Genomic DNA, 16,356 nt, shown 5'->3' on the forward strand with positions numbered 1-16,356 from the left:
GTGGTGGGGAAGCGGTGGGAGTCACAAGCGATCCCCGCCTCTGTGCCTTGCGCTCGGGGCGGCCTTCCTGTCGGTGCCGGGGCTGGCCGTCTCCTTGGCTGCCCTTTTTTTGTTTTTTATGATGCGTTCTCTGTCAAAATGGATTTTGACATAAGCAGGAACTATGAAGCTGAAATTAGTGGTTCTAAATGCAGGCACATACACGCGCGTGTGAAAATTGTCTCGAAGAAACGCTTCCCAGAGCATGCTGGCCTTTATTAGCATACAAAAATGCACTGATGGAGTTGATGCTTTTTGGTGTTGTCAGTGAACTTCTGGGCCTTGAGTGACCATCTGTGGAAAAACTGGCCTCCAGCTCCTAAACCACAGAGTTCTTCTTGTGTGGTCCTGGGAGGGCCAGCAGGGTTAGGAACTTGGGGTAGTGAATCTGAAGGGAGACAAAGCCGTAAGAATGCACGAGTTCTGTGTCTGATGGGGAAATGGCTATAGTGTTTAGCATTACCTTCAGATGTAGAGATCACCTGTGCAGCGATAAGGATGTAGGTGTTCAGATGGAAATGTAGTAGTGTTCTGTGGTTGTGCAGATGGATAACTATTCGTGCTTAGATAAGGTTTATAGGGATGGGTAATCAGTTACAAGAGCAGCCAGCTAAGATTTCAGGCATTTACATCTTTCTTCAGCAGTGAGTTTGATGTTCAGGTCCAGGCAGCCCTCAAATTTAAACTTAAGTTACAGTTTTCATGGGTACTGTGATTTATCATTGCTTGTGTATGTATCCTGCTCTGTGTTTTAAATACTGTATCATCTCAAGCTGCAATATGAAGCAGATCTGATGGATTGAGTTTATTCACTTAGGGTCTGTTGTGAGTTGGCAAGCCATTAAGGTACAGGTGAAGAATTAGAATGATCCTTGTGAAAACAAATGTAAAACTTTACACAAGTGAAGTGAGGCTGTGTCTGCCCAGTCCTTTGGAGGTCTCCAATACTGACATTGTTGCATAGTGATAATTGTTAAGTGAAGGCCCGGGCTTTCCTTCTCACCATGAATTAACATGTTGCTGTTCTTCAGGTGAAAGGTAAAATCGAGGGCTTGATGTTTGTGCTCTTTGAAGATGCTGTGTCAGTTTCTGTAAAGCTTCTTGTAGGCTAGGGAATGTGTTTCTTGCTCTCATGCTTCCCTAAAGCAGTCCCACAAAAGCAGCTGTTTCAAAATAGGTTGGCACTATAGGATAGATCTGGGTTAAGAAGATCCCACTGGATCTAAAGATTTCACTTTAGAAATAATTCAAATTGCTCAAGAATCCTTTCTGCTTTTCTAAAAGATACAATTAAGTGAGATTCAGCATAATTTAAAAAAAAATTCTATATAAGGGGGTCAATATTGGATAAGCAACGCTCCTAATTTTAGGATGTGTTTGCTGGATGCTTTTCACTGGATATAGCACATTGCCCACCTTAAGTTGTGGCAGGTAATGTGTGTTCTCTCTCCTTGACGTGACTGCTGCTTGCAGGGATTTCTTCTGTCTTGCTCCTATTATGTGGAGTTCTTACATTCACAAGCATTAGTGAGAGGGCTTTCCCAAATCTTTAAAATTTTGAAAAGAGTGCATGTGGGGAGGGAGTTTCTGCCTTGTAGAAACTCTGGTAATTTTTCTTGTCACTGCATCTAGTAACAGTTAGTTTGTTGAAGCCTAAAACAGAAAATTGGGGTGAAGAATAACAGTGTTAATCAATGATGAACCTGGCAATAAGAAATTTGATTTCAACGTATTGGACATTGCCCTCTGGTATAAGGTAGTCATTCGTCTTTTTACTGGGTGGGGAGGGGGGAAAAATATTTTATACAAAAATTATTTGTGATTAAGCACAGGATACGTTGGCTGAGTGATGTATTTACAAGTGCCTGTCAGGTACTTGGAGGTCATTAGTAACTTATTGTAAACTCTGCTGCTTTCATGTGTTGACAGAAGAAATGGTGAATTCAGATTATCTCCTTGTCTCAATATTGTCATATTAAAAAAGGTTATTGTGCTCTTATAAATGTAGGAGACCATACCCACCAGAGCTTATAACGTTCTGGTGTAGTGCTGTTCTGTATTGTTGATGGCCTAGAGAAAAGCAAGAGGCATCTTTTGAAAAACAACAAAAAAAAAAACCAAACAAAAAAAACCTACCACCAAAAAACAGGTGATGATGGAGTGACAGGAAGAATCTGTGTTTGAACTCTTAAGTTCTGAAGTAAGTGAATGGCTGGTGCTGAGGTTTCTCTTATGTTTTCATTACTGGAATGCTTTGAAGCACCACTTTTTTTTTTTCTTCTCAGTTTAGGTCACTGTGGTAAAAGACAAGGAAGTATTTCTCACCACAGTGAGAGAAACCACAGAAGATTTCAGTTTCCAGTTTTTCCCCCCATTTATGGTGTAGCTTTCTGTTTGAGATGGAGATAGTTTGCTGCATATTAATGGTGTTTATAATGGTTAATTTCTAACTATGCTGACATAATTTCTGTCAGTTCTTGGATATGGGGAGAGTTTGTTTATTTTAAACATGCTGCTTCTAGTTATGTGTTTGCTGCTTTTATTTGAGCATATTTGTTTGTTTGCCTTTTAGCCTGGCACTATAAACATGAGTAATTGAGAATCTACATGTGAGTAGTAATTGTGTATTGTGATGAATGAGATCCTGTCTTAATATATCTATCCTGTAGTGTGAGGTGAGTACCTGGTGGTTCCTGTGGTGAAAGCAGGGCTCTGCCAGCATGCTTATTTGTAACTGGAGATCAAAACAATTTGTCACTTATGTGATACATTTTAGTTTTTGCTCTCAGTCGTCAAGTGAGCTGGGCTGCTGTATTAAAAAGAGCTGTCTTTTTTTTTTATATATATATATATATTCTGCATATCAGTAGCATATTTTAGAATATTGAACAAAAGTACTCAACAGAAGTGTAAATGGTATATGCTTAGGCTGTTGCTTGTGGGATGAAGTGTGGACGTATGCTAATCACATGCAAGACTTGACCCGTATGTCCCCTCCACAAAAGGTACTGTGTAGATATAGAATGGAAGTTGCTGGGTACTTTCCATAACACCAGTTGAATCATGAATTTAACAAGGCTGTGTAACAGCATGGATACTTTTATCTGATGATGTTTTTCCCTCATACCTACCATGTTAGACAGTTCCCACCAGCCTTTTATATCATCTGTTGGCCTTCACATGTTAAATGACAGTTTTCTGGGGCCGTAAATATAGGAGTGGGAGGACCTGCCCAACTGACTGTGCAGGAAGCAGGCGCTGAAAGGGCTGGACTGTTCAGTGCGCTGGCACTGGTGTATGTCTTGCCCTCCCACCTACTCTAAGACTCAGCTTCTCTGGGGCAGTAAACCTGTGTAATAAGGAACTGGTGGCCTTGCTGAGCAGCCTGCTCTCTGTTAGGGATCAAGACAGGGTGCAGACAGCTGTGAGCAACATCCTACTCTGTTCTCCCTGCCAGTTGCTATTTTTAACTCTATAATATCCAAAGGCTGCAAGCAGTATTAGAGGTATCTTCCCACAATGATGATTATAATTTCAGTCCTTAAGAGCAAACATTGTGTTTGCACAATAGTTTGGGGTACTAGGTAGATGCCCTGACTGGATTGTTCATGTCGGATGGATAAGCAAGTAGTTTTTTGAGCTCCATTCTCCTTTAGAGTTGATTTTTCTGTTATGTTCAGTTCTTTTCTATGAAAAGATACATAGTCTATAAGGTAAAGAGCATTTTGTGCCAAATCCCAGCGAAAGAAAATTTGTCCTTTACTGTGCAAATAGGCTTCCCCCGGCCCACTCACTATCATCTCAGTTTGCAGTACTTACCAACTTGAGAGTGCATCTGGGCCCTCTCTGGTGAGTGCTGTGATTGTAGCATCTTGCTGGAGTATCTGGGAATAGGTCAGGTGTGACGGACAAGGGCCTTTTGACGCAGAACGCGTGGGAGTGGCTGTAATGTGAGATTTGGAATAAGTACCAGAGCTCCTTTTGAAGGCTGCTGCAAAGGACAAGATGTCTTCCTTCTATGCTGTTAGGTTCATAGTGGAGATGAGCAGGACCATCCAGACTGTCTTTTAATATCCTGCAAAGTGGCTAAAAAAGTGGTTGGAAGTAGTGTGTACTTGGGTATAGTAATAGGAACTTTGGAGTATGATGTGATTGATGTTAGCTTGCTTTCTTCTGTAGCAAGCCTTGCTTGCGATGGCTCCTAACTCTCTCTCTTGCATTCTGTAGGCACTGGGGAGAGTGGAAAAAGCACGTTCATTAAGCAAATGCGTATAATTCATGGCTCGGGCTACTCTGAAGAGGACAAAAAAGGCTTCACCAAGCTGGTGTACCAAAACATCTTCACTGCCATGCAGTCTATGATCAGGGCCATGGAAACCCTGAAGATTCTATACAAATATGAACAGAACAAGGTAAGTTTCTCACAATTTTTGCGTGTGTTTTTAGGCAATGGTGATTTTAGGATTTGACTCCTAAGTTCCTGTTTGTTTGTGTCCTTCTGCATTGCAGTCTCAACCTCCCTGAACTCTTTCCCATAAATGTTTTGTGCTTAAGGACTGCTTTTTATGACATTTGGCTGATATCTGACTCCCTTTACTTGGTTGTGTTAAGGGATAGAGCAACTTTCTCAGGATGGTTTGTGCGCTGGTCTGCATAGTGAGTGGTGGGAGCAAAAGATTGGGATATAATATAGGGTATAGGAGAGGTGTTCTTTTTACTCATTTCAAGGATTCAGTATTGTTAAATGTGTTGGGCTTTTCTTTGTATGAGTTACTATTCACATTGGAACTTGAAGGTGACAAAATACGTGCTGGACCCAAAAGACACCTCTACTGGTAGTTATCACTATAACTGCAATCTGTCAGTTTTTCTGATAGGTACTGACCAAAGGTACAAACCTTTCTTGAAGGGGTTTGGTCTCAACCACAGAAACGTGATTTGAGCTGAAGTCTGGCTTACTGATTTTGGGTCCAGGAATAAATTTTTCAGCCAGATCGAGTCTAAATTATTTTAGATTTTTGGGGGGAGGACGGGGAGGGTGAGGGTGCACCAGGAAATGAGATTTTTTTTTTTAGCGTGTTTTGCTTCTTTAATGCTTAGTGCCTTAATGTATTTAAGTGAAATTATATTTTATCTGTTCTGTCTCAGAGTAACTTGGAGCTGATTTTTAATAACTGTTTATAGGGACTGGATGGTGCACCAGGAGTTCTTGAGTCTGAACACCTTTTTTGCCTTTAGAGAGGTTCTGCAATCTCAGTGATGAGAACAGGCAGGGTGTGAGGAAGCTTGCCTTGACTGTGCTTTACCTGGGGCATGGTGGAGGTGTTTTGATAGCTATAATCTGCCAACTTCTACTTATGATAATGTGTGCAGAACTTGGCTTTGTTTTTTATTTTTCCTGGCATAGGTGGTATAGGCAAAAGCCCCTTCCTGTGGCAAGTGTACTAAAGATTTCAGAAAGCAGCTGGGTGTGGATAATAACCTCACAGATGCTACAGGCTGTTGTAATGACTGTAGTCCTTCCTTCGCTTATAGATTGTAGGGTGGGCATTTTTATTTTCTCTCTCAAAAGGGATCATGATTGAAGTACACTTAAACAATGTCTCTATTGCTATTCAAAATGTAGTTTAAAATTTTTTTTGTAAGAAACCTGAGACAGCAACTTGTTATCCAACTGCAGTTTAACCTCCTCAGAAGTTGGGCAGTCTGTGGTTCTTCACAGTGGATGCTCTGCCTTGGAAACCACTGTGTTTCAAAACACCTGGTGATCTAATGATAGGTGAAACCTGCTGCTGTTTTACAGCTTGTTCTGTGAAGGAGCATATGATGCTTTGGGGGAATTTTGCTGATGTCTGCTATGTCTTAGATGTATAGTTTACCCATTGTCCCTCTGGTCTTAGCAACCCGATCCACAACCGGCATGTGGATCCTTGCAGTCATAATGTAAGGATTTAGTTAATCTGAGAATTTTTTGCCTGCCTGTGACTGGTACCCCCTGCTCCTGACCCTTGACACACACACCCCCCACCCCCCCTTTTTTTTATTTGCTTTTCAATCTCCAGGCCAATGCAGTGCTGATCCGGGAAGTGGATGTAGAAAAGGTCATGACATTTGAGCAGCCATATGTAAGTGCAATTAAAACATTGTGGAACGACCCTGGAATACAAGAGTGTTATGACAGGAGAAGAGAATATCAGCTTTCTGACTCAGCTAAATAGTAAGTATATGATCACTGGCATACACTGGTAGATGGTAGTGATGGTCTAACAAATAATACCTGTCCAATTTTTTAATTGAAGTCTAGAGTTTGTTTCAAAGGGCAGGAACACTGCTGTAGATTTCACTACGTAGTTTGTTTAAAGTACCTTTTATCTTTTTCACTGAGGCAGATGAGTCTTGCTAGTGTTTTAGACAAGCTGCACAGTCTCTGCTGGCTGTGTGTATTGGGATAAAAATCACAGAGAGAGGCATTTTGCCTCTATCAGCCAGAAGTATCCTTAGGAAAAGTTAAGATGAAAGAGCAGCGGGAGCAGGTAACTCATAACTTGTTTGAATCTGGCTCCAGAAAGGCAAAGAGCTTTGCTGGAGATGGGGGAAGCTATGTTTATTTGGGGATAGATTTAGATCTGGAAATTCCTTACCATTTGCTACTTTTCATGAGGGTATGAGGTGTTCTGGTGGGTGATAAAGACAGTTGTTCACACATCTGCTTCTGGAAATACCTGAGGCTAGAATCTCTACCTTATGCCATCTATGTTGGTCCTGGCTCTTAGGCAGCAGAAGTGTTGCTCTTTCTCTTCATGTTTGTCCTTTGGTCTACAGGTGTACATGGATGTGTAACTTAATGGATTTATTATTAACAAAATCTAAGTCTGGTGACATAGGTTTGTTTATAAATAGAAAACCTCAGGTGAGACTTGATTCTGAAACATAAGCATCCACTGTACTTAAACTTTCTCTGTAGTAAAGATTGTCTTCCACACTCCTATACAGAGTTGATAAAGTTGTCCTTAATGTATCAGTTTATCCTCCAAAGGGGATGGCTCGTGAATTAATGTTCCCCAAAGATGTACTCTGTTATTTTTCCACATCACATTTTAAATGGTTCAGGTGACTTCTGACTTTCTTGTTATGCTAGGGAAAGACTAAACATAGCAGTGTTTAAATCTGTATATTTATGTGCTGCAACCTAATGTAGTTTTTTTTCCACTGTGCTTCTTGTAGCTATCTTAGCGACGTGGATCGTATTGCTACCCCAGGATATCTACCAACTCAGCAAGATGTGCTACGGGTTAGAGTTCCTACAACCGGTATCATAGAGTACCCCTTTGACCTAGAGAATATTATCTTCAGGTACTGAAGGTGTATTCATGTTACAGCTGAACTAAGAGAGGAGTGATATGGTTTCAGGAAGCATGAGTTCTGGATTGCTTTAGAGTGTCCAGGTGCTTAGTTGAGAGGCTTGAGTGGATGTATGTGCTGTGATGTTATGAAGTATCTGCTGACAGGTGTTCCTGTAATGGGGATGGTGTAACATTTTATTCTGATTAAGGGAAAACTCCAAGCTGAAGCATTGGCTGTCACATGCTTTTGAATCAGTGACACTTAAAGCCCAGCTAACCATCTTGCAGGAATTGGTGTCCTTCCTGGGAAGGATTGCATTGCTGGCATCTGAGGCAGCTGAGTGAACTGTTGGTAGCTTAAGCCACCAAGGGGAGGAGGGGGAAGCTTGCTCTGGGCAGTGCTTGATTTGAAATGTATTTCCCTTTAAGAATGCTTAGCTCAAGCAACTTTGACCAGTTATTTCTCCTTCAAAAAGAGACCACTTTTTGTGCAGAAATACTTCCTCATATGTGATACCTAGCATCTGCCTTCAGAGATGGTTTTCTGTGCCTACCTTGTGCTCTCAGGATGACACCAAAACTTGCTGCTGCAGCAATAGATGGTATTTGGAGGCTTAAGCCAGAAATCGAGCATGGCATAAAGGGCACAATGACATGCCTGTCTATTGCAAAGCAATTTTCTCCCTAGCTCTCTCGTACTTACATGCTCCCTGCCCTTCTCTACCACAGTGTTGACATTACAAGAGAGGAATAAAGAAGCCTGCATCCTCTCTCTTAAACCATTTGGTTACAGACATACAGAAAGTTACTCCCGCTGTTCTGGTTTGCTGACCTATGAAATAGGTATAGGGTTTTAGCAAAGGTGGACCGGGTGTGTTGCACTTTAGGTGAGTGACAAAATAATTTTAGCATATTATACAGGTGGGACTTAAAACTGAGGAGCTGAAGTGCGTAACTGTTAAACAGCACATTCTATTAAAAGTTTAATAACTAAAGAAAGCTCTTTGTGGGAGAGATGTTTTGAGGCAAGTAGATGTTTTAATAAAAAGTAAAAATAGTTTGTTCATTTGACAGAGCAGAGTTTTGAAGGACTTCTCTTTTCAGACTCAGGACTGGTACTTAGCAAACCAGAGCAGAATGCAACTAAAAATGGTAATGCTGATATTTGGGATTTGAATTTGGTATCACTCGCCTATGGCCATCTCTTCAGTTTGATATATTTCTGGAACAGGATATTTTGTAAACTTGATGGTTTTGTTAGCAAGCACATATTACATCCCCGTGCCAGGTTAACTTGAATGGTAAAGAGCCGCATTCATTCTCATTGTATGTTGGTCCTTTGCATTCAGATAGAGAACTGCAGCTACTTCTGTGATACTATGTGTATTTCTCTTCCTTAGAATGGTGGATGTTGGAGGTCAAAGATCAGAACGAAGGAAGTGGATTCATTGCTTTGAAAATGTGACTTCCATCATGTTTTTAGTAGCACTTAGTGAATATGACCAAGTTCTGGTGGAATCCGATAACGAGGTAAGCCAAAGAATGGGAACTCTGCAGGAAGGTGGAAGGAAAGGAGGAATGTCTTTCTAGCTTCTTGGAGGTTGGTACCAAAGTGCTTGGTGCCAAGTTGGATTAGCAAGTATTGTTGGTTTTGGCCTTCAGTTCTTCCTATTGCAAAGGGAACATGAGCCTCAGTGGGTCATGATGTCCCTGAGAATGGAAAATGCACAGTGCATTCAAATCATCTGTACTTCTCAAGTAATACTGAAATACTCTGAAATTGCTGGGTTCTGTATGCCTTGGAAGGTACTCTGCAATGTGACGGCATGCTCTTAAAAATCACCCGTTCCTCTTTTCTGCCCTGAATTCCTTCGTGCTGTGACTGCTGCCTTCTTAGATAGTGACTGGTCTCTTTGAAGGTGCAATACTGAATTTTTGCACTTGCTAATAGATTAAAAAAATGCCATCAGGTAACAGCAGTTACTCCTTTTCTACTAGACAAAACATGTTCACAAAGTATCATGGCCAGTCCTCTCACATGACTGTCAAAGCATAAGATGACTTCTAAACCTTCTGATATGAATGGCTTGCCAATTAAATGAAGCTTGAGTCCATCAGATTTTGCATTTCCTTTCCATTTACCGGCACAGCTTGAGCCAGAACCTACCTGGGGCCAAAGTATTCTGTGTACAGTTTCTGAGATGCTGGATCGATACAGATCTGAGTATGTGTGCAGGTAGCAGAAAGGCATCTTCGTGCTCATTTGTGAAAACAAGGCTTTCTTTTTCTTATTTCAGAATCGGATGGAAGAGAGTAAAGCTCTCTTTCGAACCATTATCACTTATCCATGGTTCCAAAACTCTTCTGTTATCCTCTTTCTCAACAAGAAAGATCTGTTGGAAGACAAGATCCTATATTCCCACCTTGTTGACTATTTCCCAGAGTTTGATGGTGAGTGGTTTTTAAGGAGGAACGCTCTATATCTAGAAGAAGGGGTGGAGGTGGTTTGGTTAGAATTTTTTTGGTTTTTAAAGAAAACTCAGATCTACAGATGGGGAAAACATCTTAATTTGAGAAGGAATACCTACAGCAATGCGGAAATGTCACAAAAATGTCTTAATCATATGTAGATAACTGGAATCTGATCGAATGATCAAATAATGAACCTCTCCTAGATGAAGAATTACTCTCCCCTTCCCCCCCCAAAAAAAAAATGCACTTCAGAGTATTAAATAATGGAAGTCTAACTTTCCTACCTATATGCTTGTGCATATAACACATTTCATAAACATGTGACAATCGCTGGTATACGCTGTAGTCAAGGGGTGACTTGAGTCCTTGTTTTGAGAAACTGACTGGTCAAATACCCAAGTTGTTCAAATGATGGTGCTGAAAAATCTCAGGTAGCATGAAATTCTTATTAGTGTGCCATCTGTAGTTGTGGAAAAATAATACCTATGTGAAACAGAGAAATTCCCATCTGAAACAAAATTCCTTAGCCAAAGTAGCATTTCAAGCTCTTCAGTTGAGTGCATTTAAAGTTGGCTGGTAACGCATCTGTACAGGACTGAAAATAAATAAAAGTAGTGGAGAATGAGATCAGGCAACACACTTCTTGCCATGCTCTCATGTATTAACTCTGTCATTACGTGCTTTAAAAATACAAGGTAGAGGAAGAATTGCCATTTTGCAAACAGTTTTCTTTTAAACGACTAATGAAATTGCTCCTTATTAGTTGTCCTCCCACTTCTGGAGTTTCATGCCCCCTGCTGTCTGAAAGCACAGGCACTCTGAAATTGTCAGTGGTGGAAAACATCACGTTTTTACAGCAGGCTGGGAATGGCTGGTGAGCTTATCGGTCAAATAGTGTGTACTTCTAGTATAACTTAACAGCTGGAGACAAGATCACAACATCAGGAAGTGTCTTGTTTTTTTCATGTATTTGCTGTAGCTCCTCCAGGGATGCTGCATGGCTTGTGAGTGGGAGGTAGCCCATCAGACCACCTCTCAAGAGATGGTCCTTGCCACAGAGAATGTGACGCCACCAGTACCGTGAAACAAATATCAGTAGGTGACTTTTCTCTGAGGAGTTGTCAGCAATATGAAGTAAATACTGGCAAAAATTCCAGTTTTTGGCTCCTGTGAATTGACCAGCCAGTTAGGACAGACTGCAGTGTTGGCTGAAGATGATCCTTGTTTGCAAAACACAGGCTTGTGTCCTTCAGTGCGTAAGATCCATCTCTGTATTAGGAAGAAATATACATCCCATCTCCAGAGGAGAGCATTGTGTTATGTATATCCAGCATTTGTCACTGTTATCTAGTGAACGCAGCACATACAGGGTTATACCAAATGCTGTATTTCAAAGCATGGTCTGAAATGACGCCTTGGTGTCTGTCAGAACTCTCAGCCTTGGAAAAATGCCTTTTGTAGGTTTGGTTAGATAACTGAAAAGCGTAAGACACTTCGGCTCCTGGGACTTTTTATGCAATAAATGATCTTAATTTCTTCTTTATAGCTCTGTAACCCGTAAGAAAAAGTGCACTAGCAATTACTCTGATGGATCAAACCGGGGGATGCACTTAGCATAAATCCATTAACTGGTTTCTTTCTTTGCTGCAGGCCCACAGAGGGATGCACAGGCAGCCCGTGAGTTCATTCTCAAGATGTTTGTGGATTTAAATCCAGACAGCGATAAAATCATCTATTCTCACTTCACATGTGCCACAGACACAGAAAACATCCGTTTCGTCTTTGCAGCTGTCAAGGACACCATCCTACAGCTCAACCTGAAGGAGTACAACCTGGTTTGACCTGCTCTGCTCTTGGCCCCTTGAGAGGCTTCATTGTGAAGAAAAGACAAAAAAAGAAATTTTAAATATGACGGGAAAAAAAGTTTTAATTTTTGATGATGTAATGATTGCAAATTGTCTGATCTGTGGAGTGGCAAGTGCTCAGTGTTATCCTGGAGTCTCATGTCTCTGTCCACAGAGTAGTTGATTTCATATTTTTAACAAATTGCTTTTATTTCACAGTTAACGGGGATACGCCTCATTTCTTCAGCACCTTGCTTACTTCTTAATTTTTGCCAAACAGCTAAGGCAGTCTCATCTTGAGCTTTCCTTTGTTGCTTAGCCACTTTTTTTTTTCCTCTTTTCATTCCCATGGTATATATATAAAAAAAAAAACCAACTTTCCAGCCGAGATTGTGAATTCACTGGACTGTGGGAGTGCAGAATGCTACTGGTCCCTTTGCCTTGTGCTATAGGGTGCCTCTGGTGTAATTTGCTAATCCTGCTTGCTTTCCGCCCTGCACCCCTTCTTTCCCTTCCCTTCCCCAGGACATGCTCCATGGTTCACTGTGATGAAATGTTGGGGAGGAGCGATTGCTCTCCAACTATTGTGCAAAAAAAGAAAAAGGCAAAACAAACAAACAAAAAAGCCATCACTTTTCCATTCTTTATATGTTCTAGTTCTGAGTTATTTTTTTCTTATCAATTATAAAAGGTATGGAGACTGTGATTTTTTTTTTTTTTTAAATTATTGATGTTCTATACATAGTTTGCTATGTGTTTGCTGTATTTTGTTCATGGACTACAAATGATGGAAGCTCTTGGAGCAATAGCTGCTGAGCCTGGGGAAGTGCCTGACTGTAATTGTTCTTTTTTATTTTATTTTGTTTTTATTTTTTTCACACACATACACACATCCCCCCCCGCACCACAAGCGCATGCGCGCGTATAAGGCTCAATTTGCAGAGAGAAACTAAGTTTTGTTGAGTAGAGTATATGACATCAAGTGAGCAACTTCTCTATGCAGCAAATACCAAAAGCACACTGAGTAATTGTGGCATTTAAATATCAGACTTTGGCTGGATTCAAAATCTTACTCTCGTGCCACCCTCTAGTTCTTTTCTTGCTGCTGGTAGCAAACAAGCTTTGTTTATTGCATTTTGTGCCAGTGTGTTGAATGACTTTGTAAGAATTCCTCGGTCCTGTCCAGCTTGCAGATTTTTAGAAAGGACCAGAGTTGGTGGGTGACAAACTTTGGGACGTAGGTAGGATTCTTACTTGAAAAGATTGAGGATAGCTCTTGGAGGGAGTGGCAATTCTCTCTCTCCCCTGTTTGTGCATTCCCCTGAGGCACATGCTGCTGTGTTTCTCTTTAGAGGAGTATGGATCCTCTTTCGAAGACTTGCACACGTACTTGCTCCAGGGTGCATGTGATCATCAAGTTACAGTAGTCATGGCTGGAGCATGCGGCTGCTATGGAATCCAGAAAGCCCTGCTGTGGTTGCACTTTTGTTTAGCGGGAGAGTAGAGGCAGAGACAGCAGGGTTTGCTGGTGCAGGTGGAAGGTAGAGTGGGAGTAGTTCTGGATTCTAGATGCCAAATGAAACTCCACTAAGCAGAAGGATGTGAAGCCTTTTTCAGGAGCTGAGGCAAGTGAACAAATGTGCTGAAGGCCTGTTACTGGCCTGGAAGATAACTGCGGTGGCAAGGCAAGGAGTGAGTAGGAAACAGGGAAATCTAACCCTTCTCTGGATGTGTGTTGTTCAGCCATCACTAATGCTTCTGTTTCAATTCCAACAAGTAGCATTGGGTCCAAATTCTCTGGATCAACCAGATTGCCTCCTTGAAGGCTAGCAGGCTGCCAGTAGATAAAGGCTAAATGATGAGCTGCACTGTTGAAGGGGGCTGTTGATATTTTGTCTCTTTTGTAGACAGAGCACTACATCAGTGTTTTGCACAACATGTAAGAGTAAATCTTAACTGTTTGAGATGCTTAAGATGCTTTGATCTAGAACACTAAAATATGGAGGGACATAATTTTGAGTAATTCTGTTTATAGGTCCCTCTTGTTTTCCAGAATAGCTGAGGGAAGCCTCTGTATGTCTCAGAGCACTACAGAAGAAAGCAAGCTCTGCTAAGAGTGATTAGAGAGCTCAAGTTGGAACAGTAGCCATGGGACCAACAGTTGAAGAGCCAGTCTGGTTGAGTGGTGATGCTGAGGGAAACACAGCATCTCTTTAGACTAGTCATGCTCTGGACTGCATTTAACACTTGGGAGGAATGAGAGGGATTCCCATGTGTCAGACAGCTTTGCATCAATTTTACTGCCTTTTTTTGTCTTTATGCCAAAATGATCCATTTTATAGAAACTGTCCTATAAAAAGGAATTTATAATCATCTTCATGTATTCTAAGTGCTGTTCACCTGAAGCAGATGGCAGCACCAGCCTCTTCTGTTTCTGTGATCCTCTTGTAAATGGTTCACACTACAACTATTGCCAGCAATGAACCTGGCACTGAGATATACAGGTTCTTGGAAATAACTTCCCAGAAGTTTTTTTTCCAAGGTGAATGATGGTGGTACTTCCACTTGAATCAGAAACTTTTTTTTGTTTTGTATCCTCCCCTCCTTTAAGAGCTGCTGCCCTGGCACAGGAGGAGGGATCTTGGCTTCTGTCTCTTGCAGAGTGAATCTGCATTGTCGTGGGGAACTGTGGGAGGCTATGGGCACAAGGATTTAGGCATGTCCTGTACCTTACTGAGCAACTGCTTGGTGTAGTTGTTGGCCTGATAACTGACTTGGTGTGATGATTATTGCAAAGGGAAGGAGAGAATATTACGCGATGGCGCTCTCATGAGTTCCCAAAACCTCATTCTGAATTAGGGGAGGAATGGGTCAGACTTGTCTCCCACATAATCTGGAGTTGTCTGTGGACTATATTGTATGTGAGAAGATACCAGTGTTAGCACATGCTTTTCTTAGCAAGCAGTAGCTTGTGTGCCTCCAGCTTGGCCAGTGAAGCACTCTTGCAGAACTGGTTCATGTCTCTGTTGGCTGGCCCTTTGGCAAATGCCTGCCCTAGCAAAAGTGCCAAACCTTAAACCAAATTTGCCTATATCATCTTTTCTGAAAGTGAGGCCAGTCAGAACTTTCTGCAGGTTGAGACAACAGATTGACCTTCAGAAAAGAGGTGGAACTGGGTTCTTCTAGAGAATCTAGAATCTTGAGTCTGAGGAAGTGGTCTCTTGGCTAACCTCTGCTCCTTGTGCACTTTTTATCTTTGTTCTGCTGAAGAAACCAACATACTTTGAACCAGTTTGAAACCTGAAGTCAGTGAGGAGAGGACCATCCCATTTCTTTGCACCATTCTGTGTGGATTGGCTACCTGGTGAGCAACAGCCCCTTACTGCTTCAGCGTGTCAGATAGCTCCTGCCCTTTCTCCCCTGTCTGCCCAGCTCCCGGAGTTGGATTCTCTGGTCTCTTCTTGTTGCTTCCTAGCAATGTTGGCCTTGCGTTCAACTATGGTTTTTCTTCATGTGTTTTATTGGGTTTTTTTTTTTAAAAAAAAAGTACTTCCAGAGTGTGCTGACCATTGTATTGTACTGTACAGAGCCCAGGTTGTTAGAGTCCAGCAGAAATAAAGTGTGTTATGCAGCACCCAGTTTTATAAAGAGTATGGTTTGTGCCAATGCCCCTTCTTTAGTAGTGCCAGAGACTCTTTACAAGTGCCAATGTGGTGGAAATTATTTGGTTATACTTGTATATTATAGGATCCTGATTTAAGACAATTTAAACATTAACCTATTTAAAAAGATACTATATAAAATGCTGTTTTTAAACCTTGTCATTTGCAATGCATGTATTGTTGTGTGTGTTGGGGTGGGGGGAGGGAAGAGGGTAGGGAAAAGGAGTTTCTGAATAAGATGCCCAGTGTCAGGATCTATTCAGGCTCCAAACTGTCTCATTCCAGTCCAGGAGTGTGATTGTTTCTTGGAATGATCCCACTCTGACTGCTGGGCAACACAGAAATACCGGATGGAAATTGATTTTCATATCTTTCTCCTGAAATAAATTCTCTGTTTGAAATTGGAATAAATTTTGTTCCTAAAAGCCGTGGTGGTCATGCATGCATTTCTTCACTCCTGTCCCTCCTCTCCCCCTCTTTCTGGTTGGCTTAACAACTTCTGTACCCTGTGGGATCTGCATCTGACTGAATCACACTCTGCCCTCCTAGCTAGCAATGTTGTCCCTGCTCAGCAAATCAGGACTCTGAGGCATAGAAACAAAGTGTGTTTTGGTAAATATAAGGTATAATATACAATAACTATATATAACATACTGTACTAATAATTCTGAACTGAAGTGTGAACAGTGGCTGACTAGGGTTTTAAGATGTAGGGATGCAATGGTGGCACCTTGACTTAAAATTTTCCAGGATTTTGGAGTAGAATTGCTAAGTGAAGTTGTCTGTATTCGCTGCTGCCTTTTGCTGTAGTGTCAGCCCATTTCAGGCACATTTCTTGCAGGATATACGTTGCCAATAGCAGAAATGTTGGTGGGACCAGACCTGCTTCCAGTCTTGTTTGTTAGCAACATGGACTGAAATATGAAACACTGCTTAAATTTATCCCTTTAGGAGTCCCAGGGATGGATGATTGTGAAAGCTTTCACAAAGGGATTT

The 16,356-nt window shown here is 41.4% G+C and overlaps 1 protein-coding gene across 1 annotated transcript in view; it reads left to right on the forward strand.

Moving 5' to 3' along the window:
- The window catches only part of LOC103899343 (guanine nucleotide-binding protein subunit alpha-11), a 26,301-nt gene extending 10,785 nt beyond the window's left edge, over positions 1-15,516 (forward strand). The window contains exons 2-7 of the mRNA XM_009279809.2: positions 4,267-4,451; positions 6,102-6,256; positions 7,264-7,392; positions 8,783-8,912; positions 9,680-9,833; positions 11,505-15,516. Coding sequence (XP_009278084.2) covers positions 4,267-4,451; positions 6,102-6,256; positions 7,264-7,392; positions 8,783-8,912; positions 9,680-9,833; positions 11,505-11,695 — 944 coding nt within the window. The 3' untranslated portion in view covers positions 11,696-15,516. The remainder of the gene's footprint in view (positions 1-4,266; positions 4,452-6,101; positions 6,257-7,263; positions 7,393-8,782; positions 8,913-9,679; positions 9,834-11,504) is intronic.
- Positions 15,517-16,356: the final 840 nt, after the last annotated feature.

Source organism: Aptenodytes forsteri, unplaced genomic scaffold (genome assembly GCF_000699145.1).
Source record: "Aptenodytes forsteri isolate BGI_AS27 unplaced genomic scaffold, ASM69914v1 Scaffold147, whole genome shotgun sequence".
NCBI classification, from domain to species: Eukaryota; Metazoa; Chordata; class Aves; order Sphenisciformes; family Spheniscidae; genus Aptenodytes; species Aptenodytes forsteri.